The sequence below is a fragment of the Ooceraea biroi genome, chromosome 12, assembly GCF_003672135.1.
Source record: "Ooceraea biroi isolate clonal line C1 chromosome 12, Obir_v5.4, whole genome shotgun sequence".
Taxonomy (NCBI): Eukaryota; Metazoa; Arthropoda; class Insecta; order Hymenoptera; family Formicidae; genus Ooceraea; species Ooceraea biroi.
In genome coordinates this window covers 7,100,072-7,117,990 of record NC_039517.1, presented here as the reverse complement: position 1 = coordinate 7,117,990, position 17,919 = coordinate 7,100,072, and the positions used below count along the sequence as shown (strand labels likewise).

Here is a 17,919-nt window from a genome sequence, read left to right as displayed (position 1 = left end):
CTAGGCTTTGCGTTCCCCTCGCACGAACGACCTAAAAAGTAGTTTTTGTTCTCTCTTCTTTGATAAATATTCATCATTTTTAAATATCGCTCGTCTTCCCTGCTTCCTTCCGTTTCATTAGCTGAGTTGTTTTTCAAGTTTTGTACGAATTGTAGAAGTTGTAGCAAAGTTTAGGACGTCAAAGAAACATAAAAATGTGAGGTAGAAACAAGAACTAAGATTTTTTGGAAATAACGATTACGAGAACAACTCGCAAAGGATAGAAAATTGCACTTGGATTTCGACAGAGAAATCAGGTTTAGTTTTCTTGCCTTTCATTTCCCTTGCTTCTCGACGCGGAAGAAATAAACAATTGTTAATCTTATAAATTGCATGTATCAGAAATTTTGAGCATCGTCAGCACTTCTCGGCAACGATAACAACACGTTAATATAAAAGATTATTCACTGACATTTGAATCATAGAGACTCTGAGCGTTGATTGGTCATGGATGGTCGCACATTGCGAACCGGTCTTTCGGACGGGATCCTAACCACCGGAAAACGGGGTCACGCATCGGAAGTTTGCCGCCTAAAACTGTAGTAAGTCCCTTAGATATTTTTCAAAAAGCAATACGATACATTATTCTCAAACGATAAATAATATACGGATTTAAGAAATAAATATCGCGGACAGAGCGCATTTTTATCCGGTGAAACGGTCACTCGCTTGACTAGTTTCCGGCATCTCTCGCGCGGCGGGAGAGGGGGTAAGTCGGCTGCGTCGTCGCGTACGAACGACGCTTCTCTCGTCGCTCAGTCGCTCGCTGACTGTCGCGGAGGCAAGAGGGTAGATTTCTGTTATCGTGATGTCGGAAGTATTCAAACTGGGCGATCTAGTATGGTGTGTATTGCGAGTGCGCATATCGTGATCCTGTGTTTCTTAAGTGTTTGCGTACTAATTTTCCCCATCTGTCTTTCTGGCTTTCAGGGCGAAGATGAAGGGATTCTCGCCGTGGCCCGGCCGGGTAAGTGATGGGACCCCCACCGACTCCGAAAGCCACCGTGATGCGAGCCCGCGCTCTGCTTTTCGTAATGTCGCCCATACCCGCGCGCGCGCGCGCGCCATACTCGCGCTTACTCGTTTGTTCGCTCGTATTTGGCGGGTTTCACCGCCATTCGCTCGCACGTTTCTTCGTTCGCGTTCCGTCTCGTCCATGCCCGACTAACGATACTAGGCTCGTAACGCAGCAGCGACCGTCGACGCCACTGCCGCGGCTCGCGTCATTGCATCGCGCGCTGTCTCCCGCCACACCCGACCTTCGAATTCAAATTGGCGCGCGACAGCGAACGTATAACCTAAATGGAGCGCATGGAGTAACTGCGTCGCTGTTGTTTTTTCTCCGGCTCACCCCGGTACCTCTCGATATGCTTTCGTAATGTCTTCTAGGTCGCGATGTTAGATAGTTTATCGAAAGCTCGCTGACTCCGAAATTTTAGAATCTGTCGTACATCTTTTGGTATCTCTTTTTATTCGATTCACATAATACTGCACTTGTCGATTCGCATCTGATTTGTTCGTCCTTTTTACGTTTAACGTGAAATAAAACACATTCAGGTTTTAGAGGGAAAAAGAAGTCGTAAGTGTAGAAAGTGCGGGAAGTGTAACTGATCCTTTAGCTTTCCGGGCTGTTGACGCGGTTCATGTCAGGGCCGTACAAATGTTAGAAAAGAATTGCGCGAGTGCGCAATTTTTTCAAGATATGTTACGTTACATAAATTTTACCTCGATGAAAATATAAGAATTAATTTTTTATGTAATGTTAATGAATGAAAAATTATTCCAAAAATGTTAAACTGCAAATTATATTTTTAATGATACAGCTACTCAGCAAAATTTGTAGTGATATTTATCTTAGTTTTAAATTGTAGAAATACATGCAAATGTTGCAATTTATAATAATAAAAAAATTTAATGATCTCTAAATGTAATGACACCGTATAAACATATTTTATGAGAATATCATTTCAGGAATAAATTATAAATAAAAAGTCAGGTATACATAAAAGAACGTTACTTTTTATAATTATTATAATTATAATTTTTATTAATAATTATAATTTTATTGTATTATTTATTTTTATTGTATCTTAGAAAATATATTAACTCTATAATCACATGCAAAGGTGTCAGTTCCTTCAAAGGACTTAAAGAAGCCTGCAAACACTAAAAAGGGACCAGTACAGTGTATTTTCTTCTTTGGCACAAACAATTAGTAAGTTCTTGTTCAATGTGTTGCTGTTTTATTCATAAAACATCATTACGACTTATATACAATATTTTTGTCTCTCTTTTGTAGCGCATGGATAGAAGAATCCCACATTAAGCCGTATCAAGAGTATAAAGATACTTTAGTGAAATCTAGTAAATCTGGCGCATTTAAAGATGCAGTGGAAGCTATAGAGGAATTCATCGCCAAAGGAGAGGTGAGATGAAATGAAATTTTCATACTTGTGTTTAATACTTTATTTGCACCTACATTATTTTTATTTTGATTAAAGTAAATTAATGATCATTAATTTCATTCAATTAAACGGCATGTCAGTATGCAATGTTATTCCTAAGTAAATTGTAATATGTTAAATTATATTTATAATATGTTAAATTAGATGCTGTAAAAAGATAAACACTAAATATAAAATTCAGAATATGCACGTGTTCTCTCCCTCTTTCTTGTTTTTGTACATATCTGAAGTGGTGAAACTTCTTCTTGTTGTCGATCAGGTATTTGAGGATGGCTTAGACCCGGATTCCTTGTTCGATAGACTCAAGGAAGAGACCATCGCTGAGAAAAAGCCCGGTGTCAAAACACCGAAACCGCGCAAGGTTAGCGACAACGTGTACTTTACACTTTTATCTCTCCATCTCCCCCTTTTCCTTCTGTCCTTTTATCTTTCTGCGACGATTGTTCAAGATCGCTAATCACGTTGATTATTTATTTTACGTTATTTTACATGAACGTATTATACATGTAAATTGAAAAATCGCTGCTACAGGAAGTAACAAAGCCGGCTAAACGGTTGAGCGACAGCAGTACCAGCGATCGTCGTCCTGCTAAGAAGCAGCGTAGGGAATCGAGCAACAGCAACCGAGCCGGCAGTATCAGCCCTACATTGAATCACTCTACCCCGGCTAGAAAAACGGGATCGCTACTTAATAGACCGGCAAACATCGCTAGACCCGTAAGTAGTAGCATCTCTCTCTCATATTTTTGATAAAGGACGACTATCGTATCGCGATTATATTGCAGACGATACGAGTAAAATAATAAAATAAAAGTGATGATGTTATTTTTATATAACGCTATGCTTGATTCGAGACACTTCTGCGTCTCTTGATAAATTCGCTCGCTAGTGTAAATTTGAGCTTGATATCTCGGCATTTGCATAAAGTTGTAGACGCATATAAATAATAAAAACAAATGAATGTTCATTCTCCCACGTATATTGTTGCTTGTATTGCATATTTAAATATAGTGCCAAATATAGTTGCTTGAATTGGCGTTTCTTCATAAGTTCTACAAACGTTATATACGATGTCTTCGCGAACCGAGAATTAGACGGCATACGTCCGTACGAAACGTCCCGTATACGTACGAATGCTGGCGCCTCAGTGCCGTAGTTAGCCGCACGATGATCCCACTACCACCTGTTGGTTCCGTAATCCCCCGCTTTTTAGGGCCGATTGTTCCAACTTTTTGGTAAGTTTTACCCGACAGGTAGCATATCTTTGTCTCTTTTCAGATAAGTCCTAAAAAAGAGATAAAGATATAGTACCTGTCAGGTAAAACTTACCAAGAAGTTGGAACAATCGGCCCTTAATCTTACTAAAATACAAAGACTTAACTAACATATTTAAAAATATATATATATATATATATACACAATTAAAATGATAAATATTGTATAAAAATCTTAGAATTAAAATGTATTTTAATCAGGATATATCTGCAGCCATTTTAGGCGCTAACCTGACAGGAAGAACTTAAAAGAGCCGGAAAATGTTAGAAATGGCGGTACAAGTGACATTCTTTTATTTTTCGTCACAGGTTACGCCACCTCTGGACGTAGAAACGATGTCACAAACTCTGAAGGAGAAGAACATCCTGCCTTCGAACTTGAAATTTGGTTTTCTTGGACTCGGCATAATGGGCAGCGGTATTGTGAAAAATTTGATCAACAGTGGTCATAGCGTGATCGTGTGGAATCGGACACAGGAGAAGGTATGTACCGATATATTTTTTCTTTTTTTTTTTTAATGATAAAACACGTTGGAAATTTCTGCTGACGCCCAATGTGGCACGTTATCAACATATGTCCATTGTCCGTTAAACAATTAAGAGTTTGATACACAAATACACATACATGAAATATTTCTATCAATTAAAAAAACCTGACGCAAGAACATATAATCGCGCGTTTGATAACGTATAAATACCTTTTGTTGATTAGGGAATTGTTTTATTTTATTATAATTAAAACAATATGTTTAAATTCTCGATTGCATCATTAAGTTTAAATCATTTTTGTAAAGTGATCGAGTTACTCAAATCGCAAAGATTAAGGAGAGGGTTTGAAAGAAATTAACAGCATTGCAATAAACAATGAGATTTATTAACTTAAAGACTAATGGTAGAATTTGAGCAGATTCTTCAGCGTTATCGTCTCGGCTGATGGAAATAACACGGAAGTATTTCCGCAAAAGAGCTTTGAATTTTACCTCGCACGATCAGAATTTTAAAACGTGATTAAAATCGCATGGTCTCACGTTGAATTATTTTTCAACGTGAATAATTTTCGAATAATGAATGTCATACAACTTCGATATATGCCGTTCGTTTTGCAATCCGTAAATTTATAATGCATTACAGTTCGTGCCATTACACAATTATTATTCTTTTTGATACATTCGTCAGTAATTTTGGAAAAAATAAGAAAGTTTTTTGATGGAATTCTCGACATGATATCTAGAATATTAAATTTTATTGGTTGTAAAACATAGAAATAAAACTCTGGAAGGTGTGGTTCTTGCTGCCGAATTACATTTAAAGTATTCTGAACGGTATCCTTATGGAGATAACAGTAAAAGTTGGTTGGTCTTATCGTAACAATCGATATTGATCGTACTCCGGATAGTGCAAAAAGGATGGCGTGTAAAAAAGAGTTTGCGTTTTACACTTTTCTTCCTTTGGTACATAATATTAAACTGTGCATCTAACACAAGCTTTTACTTGCGTACAATGTACGAACGTACAACGTTGGCTGATAATATTTTTAACAAATTTAGTGATTGGCAAATATCACTTCGTGAAACACTCGTTATAAATTTCGACTTTTTCATTATGCACAAATTTTATGGATATTTTATTTTTATTTCTAAATAGTTTTGAAGATAATTGAGAATTTTATACAAATAAATGTACAGACACTCTCGGAATAATTATTATTCTTATATTCGCTTCGACGGAAATTCACTATCGCAATTTATAGCTGATTGCGCCGAAACGACATTCAATAATGTATTTCAGATAATATTCTCGCAAACTCTATTCTACATTGATAGTAATTCACATCGCAATAGATTCTTCACAAATTTTACAAATCACAGTTAAGAAACATGTTGGATATTCAAATTATACAGGGTGTTTCAAACGAGCAGAGTTGGCAGGTTTGAAACATCTTGCATATTAAAAAAATAAGATTGCTTTCAATCTCACTAAAAACAAACAGTCCTATGAGATTACATATAAATTTGCGCTATAAAGTTATTTCTTACAATGCTATTCAATTTCAATGAGAATGACGTTCACAGAGTCATTAGACACACCAACAGCTGGAAAAATTTTACAATATCAATCTACGGATCGTATATACATTATTCGATGTACAGTGGCGTGACAGATTTTCGATTCATTAACGCATTCTCGGTCCTTAAGAATGAGAAGGTCCCTTTCGCGGCCCTATCCTACTTGCAAAAAAGATTAATATAATATTTTTTATACTTTAGTTTGTTTAAATATCAGTACGATTAACAGGAAATTCTACATTCTAATTTTATAACAAAATTATTATTAATTTGATGTTAATTTTTTATTATTTCGTTAATTTAATACTTTATACTCTTATATCTTAAATTGAGCCTTTTGAGCTCCTAACTTCGTGGCATCTTAAGTACCGCATGCTCACGTTCAGTAGTAGTCACGCCACTGTCGATATAATAATATATCAAAATGCGAAAGTCATTTCTGAAAAGCAATCGCGCGCGTTCTCGATTATCCCGATATTCTGCACACGTCGATGAGAATCACATCAGGAGCACTCAGCATGCCATCATAGTGTATTTATGCGTGCCATGCGCGCGTTACCCCCTTCGTTTAAGGCTTCGCGGTTTAAAAACGCCGTGGTATAAAAAATATACATGCTGGAAGCATAAGTACCATGAGTTTCGATTTACGAAGGAACGAAGAGAAACAGACTCTCTCCTAAGATTCGATGTGCCGTGTCGGTTAGCGTGTAGCTTCCAACTGTCCTTAAGCATAGTGGAGATTTCCGATTTCTCAGTTTGTTGCTCGCTCTTCATTGAAAAAAATGATTGCGTCTCATTATGCAATCTTCGTTATACTGCAAGCTGAATATACGCGGGTAAACATATTGACCATATTATCGTGTACCAGTATCTGGTGATCTAATTCTTACATGTTGCTCTTTTTAAATACTTTTTTTTGAGATGTTATATCGGAAAGCTCTTTTATTCTTTATTCGTTACACTGTATCTAGATAATACAGTAACACTTAAAATAATTTTTAAGTTTACTCTACTAAAAATTATTTTAAGTGATGATTTCCATGATAATATCGATAGAAACGGAGAGGATAATTGCGAAGAGAGAATTGTAAACACAACTCACAAAAGCTCCGATAGATATCGACAGAAATGTTTGGAACGATGCTGAGTGGAGACTGTTATGATTGCATCAATTTATTGTGGCAAACACATTACAAATAATGTTTTATACGATTCAAGATTTAGCCATCTCATTTATTTCCATATTTCCACATTAATGCACAAAAAATTTTAATAAAATTATTCTGTCTCTGTGGCGAATTTACTTTGAAGTTTATTTAATATAAGGAATCGTCAGCTATTGATCTATCCGAGTCTTTGATAAAGTTGTGATTCAAGCTCTCACGGTTACAAGGTACACAATCTTGTTTACAGTTAGTTCGATTGGCTCTGGACAAATTAGAGCGAAAACAATCTTAATTTAAGCTAGAACGCGCGAAGTATCGATGAGATTCGTGAGACCAGGTACGCGATTAGGTTGATCGATTGCGCGCTGTTTGCATAGCGGCTACCAATCCGATTCCTCGATGTGCGGCAAGGTGTATACAGGGTGTGCCTGAAAAGTTAGTAGAATTGGGAATCGATAGTCGGCAGTTGTGTGAGACGAATTTTAGATAAAATTTTTTTCAATTGTTTTTCAAGTTTAGAATAAACACTGTAAATTATTTAATTAACAAGCTTTGACGCAAACGTGTGCTTACATAGAGAAAAGCACTACTATAAACAAAAATCAAGTTTTGAAATAAAAATCTTTTTGGACGAGTGATCCAACTTCTGCTAAAGATATATTTATTATATTTTATTAAAGCAAACCTTATAGTGTTATATTAAATTTTACTTTCTGTTGTTTGATGAAATATATAGAAAATTATGTTTATTGCATGTAGCAATAAAATGAAATAAAATTCTTTTCATGCTAGAACTCGTTACTTTAGCGGATTCTTTGCTTGGACTTTAGCGGAATTTAGTTTGGACTCCTGTTTATGTTATGTGCATTCTCTTTTATTCTCACGTGTTCGAGTTGCAGAGATCAAAGGTATTACTTGCGTAATAATTGTATGTATTTGTAAAAAAATGTGAGATACACACATTAGTAATGACGGGTTTGCTTTGCAGTTACTTTGGTACTTATTCAAGCAGAACGTAGCAGTTATAAATTTATGTTTACTTTGATCGCAGAACGTCCACTCTAAAGTTAGATTCTTCAAGTACGTTAAATTATGAGTTCAAAATACTGCCGCATGATTAATTATTGGTAATCGTTAATCTACATTTATATTTCCAATATAAAATTATCGTTGTGTGTGTGTGTGTGTGTGTGTGTGTGTGTGTGTGTGTGTGTGTGTGTGTGTGTGTGTGTGTGTGTGTGTGTGTGTGTGTGTGTGTGTAAAGAACGTAAAGAAATTACGCGATAGGTTCGGCAGTGATTTCGACAAATATTTTTAATCAAGTATTTCTTATTTATTGAATATATAAAAAAAGACTTGATTTTTTGTAGATAAAATTTATCGGTTTATAAAGTAATTAATCATCCGCTCGTTCCATGAGTTTCATATTAAAAATGAAACTCAAAAGAAGATTCCGTAATTACATTTTTTATTCAACTCAGTCCTGATAACGAGCTTGATCGGGTTCGAGTGAGTAGCGACTTATCGATTCCCATTATCTCGGCTTTAGACCGCACAAGTTTCTCTCGATTCGGTGTGGACGTAACGTCGTTACGACGTCGCGACGTCGCGCGATCTACTACATGGTTTCCATTACAGCTCCGCCTCGCCTGGCTTATCCCGCACGCGGTATTCCCCTCCGCTTGACGGACGAGGTACGATAAAACTTTATCTTTCTCTCGCAGTGCACGCAGACTGCTGACACGATCCAAAAATAACGGCAACGTTCTCCTAATCGCCGCGGTCATTTTCCTTTCCGTTCTACGTCCGCCGTCGCTGTAGTCGTCATCGTCATCGTCGTCGTCGTCGTCGTCGGAGTGACTCAGCCGTTTCCGTGATCGATGGTGTCGCGCTTGCACGAGTGATCGGTACGATACGACACGTGTGCCCTTTTGCCTCCATCGCCACGAAGGTACACGTTTACCGCAGTACAATCGTTGGACGATCGATGACATCCGAATCACAGATCCGCGACAAGTCCACGTTCAACTCTGGAACTTCTCGAACACTGCATTCTTGAATGATTAATTGCTTTGTTAGCTTACGTCAAAAATTAAGAACAAATCTAAATGCTGTCACGTGCCAATCGTATTTTGGTATCGCATATTGGTATGCAGCATTCAAAGAATAAATCAAACTTCCATCTTCTTATTGCGGATGTTGCAAGGATGTTCTCTCGGTGCGAGTAGAGCCGCCGTTAATGGGATCGTTTAGAGTTAGGGATCATAACTGGCCGAGGCTAGGTACACTTCGCTCATTGCTAATTAGCACAGTCGCTCTTACTTGTCCACTTAGCAAATGAACGTCCTAAGAAGGATCGCTGAACCAGTGATTAAATTTCCAACGTGTTTCTTCTGCAAGGTCTGATCGCGAAATGGAATCTGGATCAGGAATCAGTAATTGATTTAGATTTAGCTTGAAAATGATCCGTTGGGATTTATTTAACAAAAGGTCGCATCTCTGCAAAAATCTCTCGTATCAAGACAATTTCATGGCAACTAAAAATGTACATACAATTCTCATCTGCGAAGCGCTGTTTTCAGTAATGCTAATGCCGATGTACACATTTATGATCTCTTCCATGCGTTTTCTTGTCTTGCGAACAACTAGCGCGAGCAAAGACTACGAATTGTAATAATTAAAAAAATTAAGTACGCACGTGCGTTACTCCTTCCGGTAGGATTTCTTCTGTTCTCTTTCCGATAAGCATATACCTCTATGTCTCGAACAATTTGTAACTTACTACACTAAATGAATGATTAAAAAAGAAAAAAAAAGGATAAGCCAGCGAATAAATGCCGGCCGCTTCTTCAATTATTCGCGAGAAAATTGAAACGAAGGAGGCGAAAATAAGCGAATTAAAAATAAGCGATCGCGTGGACGTTTCCTCGCCGTCTCAGTCTTTCGTAACAGAGGACGCGATCTGACTTTCTCGCGGGCACTGATACATAAAACTTTCACGTACGCCTATTTACAAAAGTATTAAGGACGATTCCCTGTCGAGGAAATCGCGACCTCGAGGACTCGTGGAATTGACAGCTAGGCGAAGTTATTTTTTTTCCTCAACGTGTTCACGAGAGAAAATTCGCTTACAGCCGAAAGCGCGAGGTGCAATTCGCGTCTCTCGATCTCTTATTTCTTCATTCAATGATGACGATGATGACAATAATGATAATGATGAACAATGTTGATGATGATGACGGTGATGATGATGATGACGATGACAGTAGCCATCCAAAAGTGATGACACCGATGAAAAAGCACGTTTACAACGGACAGATTGCAAGGTCGATCTATCAAGTGGAGATATCCTTGGAAACTGTCCGTAATTTTTTTTGTTCTCCTAAATATTACCACACATGCACACACTTTTCGCGATCAATAGTTATCGAAGAAGGGATTGCCCCGTCTTTCTTGGCACTGACACGAGCTCCTCTCGATCCGAGAATATTCTCCAGGGGATATTCTCCCTCTCTCGAACCCGTCGTACGGTCGAAACGTACGATTATAACGGAAGAAGCTTCAGGCAGTCTCCTCGATGTCGAGGACGCAATTCCCACTCGTGCGGGCATGCAAACGGAGCAGGGAGAATCCAATGTCCCACCATTGAGTTCCACTGTTCCGTGCTCCACCGCTGATTATCGTCCGAGAACAGTCTCTCTCTCCAGTAGCTTAAACAATAGCAGGAACCCTTCTTAGCAGCTCTTTCGACTCCTGAATTGCCGTCGGCTAGAGCTTGGTCTCACGTGGAAGATCGGGTAGACTGTTGCTGAGTGCCAAGAGACCCATGGTCTCCGGGCCTCGGTATTCCTTGGTCAGGATGTCCACGCCGCTGGAGCCCTTGAAAATCGCCTGGCCATTCTCATAGTTCTTGTGCACGAGTGATGTGCTACCGTACTCGTCGATGCACTGCAGCAACGTCGAGGTGGGGGGCAGCACCAAGGCGGGCATCGGGGGCGGCAGCGGCGGGCCACTCTCCTCGATGTAGTTGATGTGGATGCCTTCCAATGCGTTCTGCCCATGCGGGCTGGCGGACGACAGCTCGGTCGGCGTGTAGTACTCGCTGTTGACATCTTCGAGGCTCGGCCCAGCTGCCAGGCTGTCGTCGAGCGTCGTCTTTGCCTTGAAGTACGTGTCCATGCCGTTAATATCGTCTTTGGTTGGGTCGAACATCATAGAGTCGCTCTTGCCGCACGAACCGCTCCGGCAGTTATCAAAGTACAGGTTTGGCAGGTTCTCCAGCACCTTGGCCAGCGTCTGCTGCTGGTACTTGTAGCTCTCACGCAACCGCAGCACCTGATGGGCGCTGAATTTGCGAATCTTGTTGCGTTGGAAGACGTAATTCTCGCGCACCCAGTTCAATTGGATAGTTGTATAATACCGCGCTCGTTTTACCTGTAAAAGAAGTGGAAAAACATAGATGCAGTTAGACAGATGCATTTTCATTCGTCATCGCACTCTCCGCGCAAATATGCGTTATCTTTCGTCGACGATCACGACGATAATCTACGCAATTCTCTACGTGACTGTTAGACATTATCGCGCTCCTCGACTCGAAAAACTGTAATTTTTTTAATGTTGTCGACATGACGTGTTAACTTTATATGCGTAATAATGTTCTTTTGCACGTAAAAAATGATTGCGTGCATTACATTAGGCGGATCAATGATGTGGATTGGATAGAACATAAATAATTTTCGACTTAAAAATACATTAAATTAACTGTAAAGCTTTGCACTAGATTTTCTTATAGCGTACCTGATCGTAATACTGATCTCGTATCATAGTCAGTTGACTGGTGCCGTAGTCCCGTATGTCCCGTATGTGTTGCATCTGGCCTTCATAACTGTCGCGGATGCATTCCATTTGCCGCACGCAGTTATCCTTGATTCGATGCACTTGCTGAGTATAGTTCTCTCGCAGCTTTTCAAGCTGCTGGCTTTTATACTGCTCGATGTTGTCAAGCATTTGGTAGATCTGCTTAGCCCGCGGCGTCACACCCACGCGTCTGCAGCACATGCACCACTTGATGCATCCGCACCTGCGAGAATTTCAGAACAGACGTTAACGAGGAGCTCTAACAAAGAGATAGACAATATTCACACACACATAAACAGATATGGATGGGAATCCGCTCGGAATCGTCAGGTGGAGTTATCGATCGCGCCTGACCTTCCGTGTTATTCGTTATATTTGTTGAAGTTGACCAAGTCGAATTGTCGTCGGCCGACGATATCAGTATCGCAACACGTTAATACAGTCGCGCGTCATGCATGCTCAGTGTATGTCGTACATATTAAAACAGAATACTTACTTCATGAAGAGATACCGTAGCAGTTGCAGCAATAGCGTCAGCAAGAGGAACGCCACGGCGCAGATCGCACCGACGAGAATGCTGAAGAGCTTGATATTGTGCAAAGTTATCGGGTCTAGTTGCAGCGTCACGTAGACAGTCTCGTTGGCAATTGGATTCACCGCCGTGCATTTGTACTTGCCCACGTGTTGCCGCAGCAAAGTCGGGATGTACAGCGAGCCGTTCTCCAACACGCGCATGCCGACGTCGTCGACGATCGGTTTCCGGGTGTCCATCCAACTGTGCACGTGCGGATGGTCGACGAAAGCGTCAGGAAAATCCGGATCTGGCATCCAGTGGAATACCAGGCCGTTTGGTGTGACCCAGGTTAAAGAGGGTGCCGGATTCCCGTTGAACTCGCACTCCAACAGCACGGAATTCTGTAGGAGATACTGTTGGGTTTCAGTGGCACGTACCAGACTTGGCTCACTGCATTTGAGATAACGCAGGGTCTGCAGGGTGGCGTTTGCGGTACTATTGTCTATAGTATCGCAGTTCAGCCCAGTTCGGAAAGCTGCGCGCAAATGTGTCCTGCTCTCTACCCACTTGACGAACCAGAACATGCGGCAGTCACAAGCCCATGAGTTACCGTCCAACAGCAGCTCGTTCAATAACGGCAGATGCGCTACGTTCGCCGGCAGAAAGGCCAAATCATTAAAACGCAGATCGAGCTTACGCAGGGACGGCGTTTCATTGAGAGTTAGGTGGCCGATCTCGCGCAGCGGGCTCTTCATGATTTCTAGTGTCTCCAGTTCGGCCAAGCCAGCCAGATCTCCATTATGTAGACCCTCTAGGTTTGTTTTCGATAACAAGAGAGTCCTGAGCCTGCCAACAGGTCGCCAGATATTCGCAGGCAACGAAGTGATCGGCAGCCGGCTCAGGTTGAGCCACCGTAGACCGACGGGGCCTTGGAACGCGGTGTCCGCGAGACGCGCGATCGGATTACTAGCAAGGTCCAGATGCTCCAAGGTCACAAGATCGATGAACAAGCCGCGCGGCAACGTATCGATCTTGTTATCGGAGAGATTAAGCACACGGAGCCGTGACAGACTGGAGAACAGTCGCGATGGTAGCTTCGTCAAACGATTGCCGGCTAGCTGCAGCTCCTGTAGCTGGTTATTCGGCTGGAAGCTGTGATTCGGCAATGATATCAATCGATTGCCACTGAGATCGAGCCGTACGAGCTCCCGGGCAGGCGCAAACAGCTGATACGGTATCGAAGTCAGCTGATTCGCCGCCAAACGAATCTCCTGGAGGTGATCCAGGCCGTGGAACAGCTGCCTCGACAGCGCGATCAGCCTGTTTCCGGTTAGGTTCAGGTACTGTAGTTGATGTAATGGATGGAAGACGTCCGACGGCAGCTGCGTCAGCCGATTATCACCTAGAGCGAGTCGCTGGAGCCGCGTAGCAACGCGGAACGCACCCGCTTCCACACTCTCGATGCCGCTCGACGACCAGACGAGATTTCGCAGCTCTGCGGATGTTTCCAGGGCGGAAACTGGAATCGCAGCTGCCCATACATTCTTCAGCGACACATTCGTGACGTTCCGCGACAAGCCGAGGCCGAGGAAACTGCGCTCGGCGCACACCAGGCTGCTGCCGTTGTTGTCCGCCGTACACTCGCACCCACCGGGACATTTTATCCGCGAGAACGTGGGGAACGTGGCCAACGAATTTAACGGCGACGACGTGACCGACGACAGAGTGTCCGTAGGCGCACCCTCGACCCGCACCACCGCCGCTGCAACCGCAACCACCGCGATCGGAAAGACCAACCACCTCAAGCGCGGACCACCACCTCCCCTTGCCACCCGCTCCCGCATTCTTAAGACCAGCAATGTGACACGACGGATGTGCACGGGTACAGCGATCTCCCATGTCCTGATGGGGTGGGCCTCTTTGTGTACGAGTCCGCTACGACCACTGTAGCGAAGCTTTTTCTCTTCTTTCTAGTCGTGTCCTCCACGATTATCGTATGGTCGAAGATCCTGTTCACGACTCCAATATTTTTCTGCCTGCTTTTGCCCGTATCTTTGCTTTTATTCTGTTTTTTCTCTTTCTCTTTCGGTATCGTCGGCAGTGGCCTCGACCACCCAAATCCACGTGCTTTCGAATGCCGTTTGCTCTGTTCCTCGCGTGCCCCGAAATTCCGTGAGAAATTCCCCCGAGTAGCCAATCTCTTTTCTGTGTTCACACCTTCCGAGAATCGCTATCGTGTTACCTACAGGTAGAATACATCCCCTTTACATTTCATGCCGCAGCTTAGAACAGAACAGAGACAGAGCGACACAAAGAAAGGAATTCGCGTCGCGAAGGACCGTTTGCCAAGAATCGATGACTTCACGACGGCGACGGGTAGCAGCAGTTGTCACCTCCTGGTAGATTGACGTCGATAATGCTAACGACGGCGGTGACGGTAGACAATGATGATAATGTAAGGGTGACGGTATCGGTTGTTCGTGGCGCGGCGCGTTCTCGTTGTCCGTCAGTGCTGTCGTAACGTCGCGCCGGTAGCATAATTACACCCGGTACCGTGATAGAACAATGCCGAAAATCGGGGGGAGAAAGAAGTGCCTGATCCCACCGCGACGTTCAAACCATCGAGGTCGTCCTCACGCACGTACGCATGCACCCAGGATGTGCACGCGGGTACAGTTTATTTTCTCTCTCTTTTCCCTCTCTCCTCTTTCTTTCTTTCTTTCTGCGCCTCTCCTCTCCCTCGCCTCCTCTATCCTTCCGCTACCGATAATCGCTCTATTCTTTCGTGTCCGGCGTCGTGCTAGCAACGCCGCGGCGCGCACCACTTGTGTCACCGCGTGTCACATGACACGTCCGTGCATATCTCACGCGCTCCGGCGGCCGGCCGCGTCCGCCCGCCACGTATCAGAAACAAGAACCGACTGTGGAGCGGAGCTCCGGCCACGGCTCTACCAGCGGGGACTCGCTCTCTCTCTCTCTCCTCGTGGCGAGCACCGGTTCGAGCAAAACGGCAACACCGCCGGTCGTCTGGCGCCGACGCAGACCTCACGACTGATACCTTTCCACGACGGGTAGGGTGAGATGGAGAGAGGTGGGTATACAGAACGGGGATCTGGTATTCAACGTGAGGAAGAAGGATGCGCAAAGGGGAAGAGCTGGAGAGTAGGAGAACCCGCTGTGCAAGAATCAGCTCGGCGGAAAGCGTAGACGAAGCGAAGGGGGGCTATAGATGGAAGGCGGTCCCTCGGCAACTATCGTGTCGAATGCCTGGCGAGAGTTTGGGATTTCTCAGTGTGGACCGTTCTACCCGAATCTGCTCCGAATCACCGGATGTGCGCGCGTGTCATTGGCACAGCGCGGTCGAATTTAGACCGAGTCCTTCAGCGTCGCCGGGCGGCGTCGGTTACCTCTCTGATGTCATCGCAGAGATCATCTGCTTTCGAATTTAATGATATCGAGTCGTCCTCGAACGATATCGAGCGATTAGCTGTGTGAAACAGTTCCAAGTTCAGTGCCGAATGAGCTAAGTCGAATATCAGCGTTCGCGGGGAAAATTGCCGGCACGCGCAGATATGACCGAGAACCAACTGCGTTAGCCTTGATCAACTCGGTTTGATATTTCAGCTCCGCCTCTTGATCTTCGCAGCTAGGAAAGAGCATACAAAATTAAATCAATTTACTTCCAATGTGTATTCACGGCCAAAGTACAGCAGATCTGATATTTCCCTCAAGTGAAACAAACCTAGTATCTTTTATAGAATCAAGGATCACGCGTTTCTATTAAGATAATAAATAGAATTTCTTTTTTTTAAGATCATAAAAATAATGATGAGCACAGTTTTCATACAAGATAAATCTAGGATTTCAAATAAATTATTTCGTTTCCGATACGAATCGTAAACATAGCTTTCCCTAGATGGAGAAGGTGATTGAATCGCAAATAGAACTTCTAGCGAAAGCATCAATACAACGCAAAAGGACTATAGAATGTATAGAATCGAGAGTTATTTCTTGTTCTTCATGGGAATATAAATATCAGCTACGTACTATAGTAACTGCGTTTTGCATCAAGTACCTTAGCGAATAAAGTTGTTCTTCAAGATGCCGGAAATTTAGATTATCACTGTTATGTCTGAGGGGATAAAGAGAATTTCAGCAAACGGCCGCGTTGACACTGGACGACACAGCTGGCTTTGAGTCTGCGACCCAGAAAGGGCCTTAAACTTTGATTCCCGCTAATGGAACCGGTCGCTGCAGACGGTAGAATTTTACGAGCATCCGGATCAGAGGCTGCTCCCACGCTCGCTTGCATTTAATCAAATCTATTTCGCCACGGTGCCTCGATGTGTAGCCTTTCACGTTAAGTTTTCCAGAAAACGTCGATCATTTCTCGTTTATTTCGTCGATAAGTCAATTATGCTGCTAAAAGAGTTGTGATAACAGTTTGATGAAGTTAAAGCTACATCAGAACTCTCTCGGAAAGGGTAATATCTGTCACATTTAAGTTTTTAATAGCGATTGATATTTTTGCTTCATCATTTCTGCCACAGCACCGATAAAATTGATGACATAGCACATGCACAAGCTGTAATCGAACTGCATTGCCGTCTCGAAGAGTTTAATTTATACACATATTGAATAGCAAGTATTGAAACGTAAACGTCATTGGAACCTATGGATCAAGAGGTACAATAGTTTGAGTTGGCATTTCAAAGTACGATCTCTTATCGCTCTGTAATTTGCGTTGTCAAACACATTGACTATGAATATTGCATATGATCACAGCGTCTGAAACGTAGTCGCGCTGACGCAAGCGAGCTTCGAACGCATTTTTATTATTACCTCGAGTGCTGCGTCCCCCCAATTGTGAATCTCAAATTTTTTTAATCTTTTATTTTACAGACTCAAATTCTCACATTTGCTCTAGTCTTTGTATGCATTCCAAAAAGACGCACAAACAGGCGTTTTATGAATAGATTTTTTTATTGCGACCTCGTTAAAGAATGCGCACGCGACTTCTTCTTCCTGCATTGCGTTGTTGTTGATGCGCGTTGATTTAATACCATTTCGTTGATTACTCGATTCGAATACGGGGGAAATCGTATCGTGTGGTACATGTGAACGATGTACAAGGGCTAAAGAAGGGTCCCTTAGGTCTCTCCACACTGTACAATATCGATCCATGACCTAACTTTGTTCTTCGCTTTCTTATCCGCAACAACATACGAGCATTCCTTGTCGGATTGGAAACGTTACTCGACCGTCGCTTCCAAGCTTAAGCTGAAGTCTAATCCAAAAGTCTAATCTTGGATAATCCAAAATCGGCTTAAAGAGAAAGGAAGAAACTTTACAAAACCAGTTCCCTAATAAAATTGAATAAAATTTTTATTAATTCAGGAATATCCTATATAAAATATTCTATATAAAATATGCATTAGATGCACTCTAAAAGAGAAAAATGTACAAGAAAATCTTGCTTTGAAATTTCTTGCTACTTGAGGAACTTTGAAAGATAAAGCCTTCGTAGCCAACAAAAAC

The 17,919-nt window shown here is 42.3% G+C and overlaps 2 protein-coding genes across 2 annotated transcripts in view; one reads left to right on the top strand and one right to left on the bottom strand.

Moving 5' to 3' along the window:
- The first annotated feature begins 778 nt into the window (after positions 1–778).
- The window catches only part of LOC105284179 (putative oxidoreductase GLYR1 homolog), a 35,656-nt gene continuing 18,515 nt past the window's right edge, over positions 779–17,919 (top strand). Inside the window, exons 1-7 of the mRNA XM_011347508.3 lie at positions 779–882; positions 970–1,006; positions 2,166–2,254; positions 2,339–2,465; positions 2,764–2,865; positions 3,036–3,221; positions 4,088–4,261. Of these exons, the coding sequence (XP_011345810.1) occupies positions 848–882; positions 970–1,006; positions 2,166–2,254; positions 2,339–2,465; positions 2,764–2,865; positions 3,036–3,221; positions 4,088–4,261 (750 nt within the window). The 5' untranslated portion in view covers positions 779–847. The remainder of the gene's footprint in view (positions 883–969; positions 1,007–2,165; positions 2,255–2,338; positions 2,466–2,763; positions 2,866–3,035; positions 3,222–4,087; positions 4,262–17,919) is intronic.
- LOC105284177 (leucine-rich repeat and immunoglobulin-like domain-containing nogo receptor-interacting protein 3) lies at positions 7,869–17,789 on the bottom strand. Its single transcript, XM_011347507.3, has 3 exons — positions 12,364–17,789; positions 11,808–12,090; positions 7,869–11,444 (listed from the first exon to the last, which is right to left on the bottom strand). The coding sequence occupies exons 1-3, from the start codon at positions 14,223–14,225 to the stop codon at positions 10,779–10,781; spliced, it is 2,811 nt and encodes a 936-aa protein (XP_011345809.1). The 5' UTR covers positions 14,226–17,789; the 3' UTR covers positions 7,869–10,778.

Excerpts from the sequence above, each read along its gene's own strand:
- LOC105284177 (XM_011347507.3), bottom strand. The coding sequence starts at position 14,225 with ATGCGGGAGCGGGTGGCAAGGGGAGGTGGTGGTCCGCGCTTGAGGTGG. Across the intron at positions 12,091-12,363 it reads CTACGGTATCTCTTCATGAA|GTGCGGATGCATCAAGTGGT; the intron begins GTAAGTATTCTG and ends AAATTCTCGCAG. Across the intron at positions 11,445-11,807 it reads GAGATCAGTATTACGATCAG|GTAAAACGAGCGCGGTATTA; the intron begins GTACGCTATAAG and ends CTTCTTTTACAG.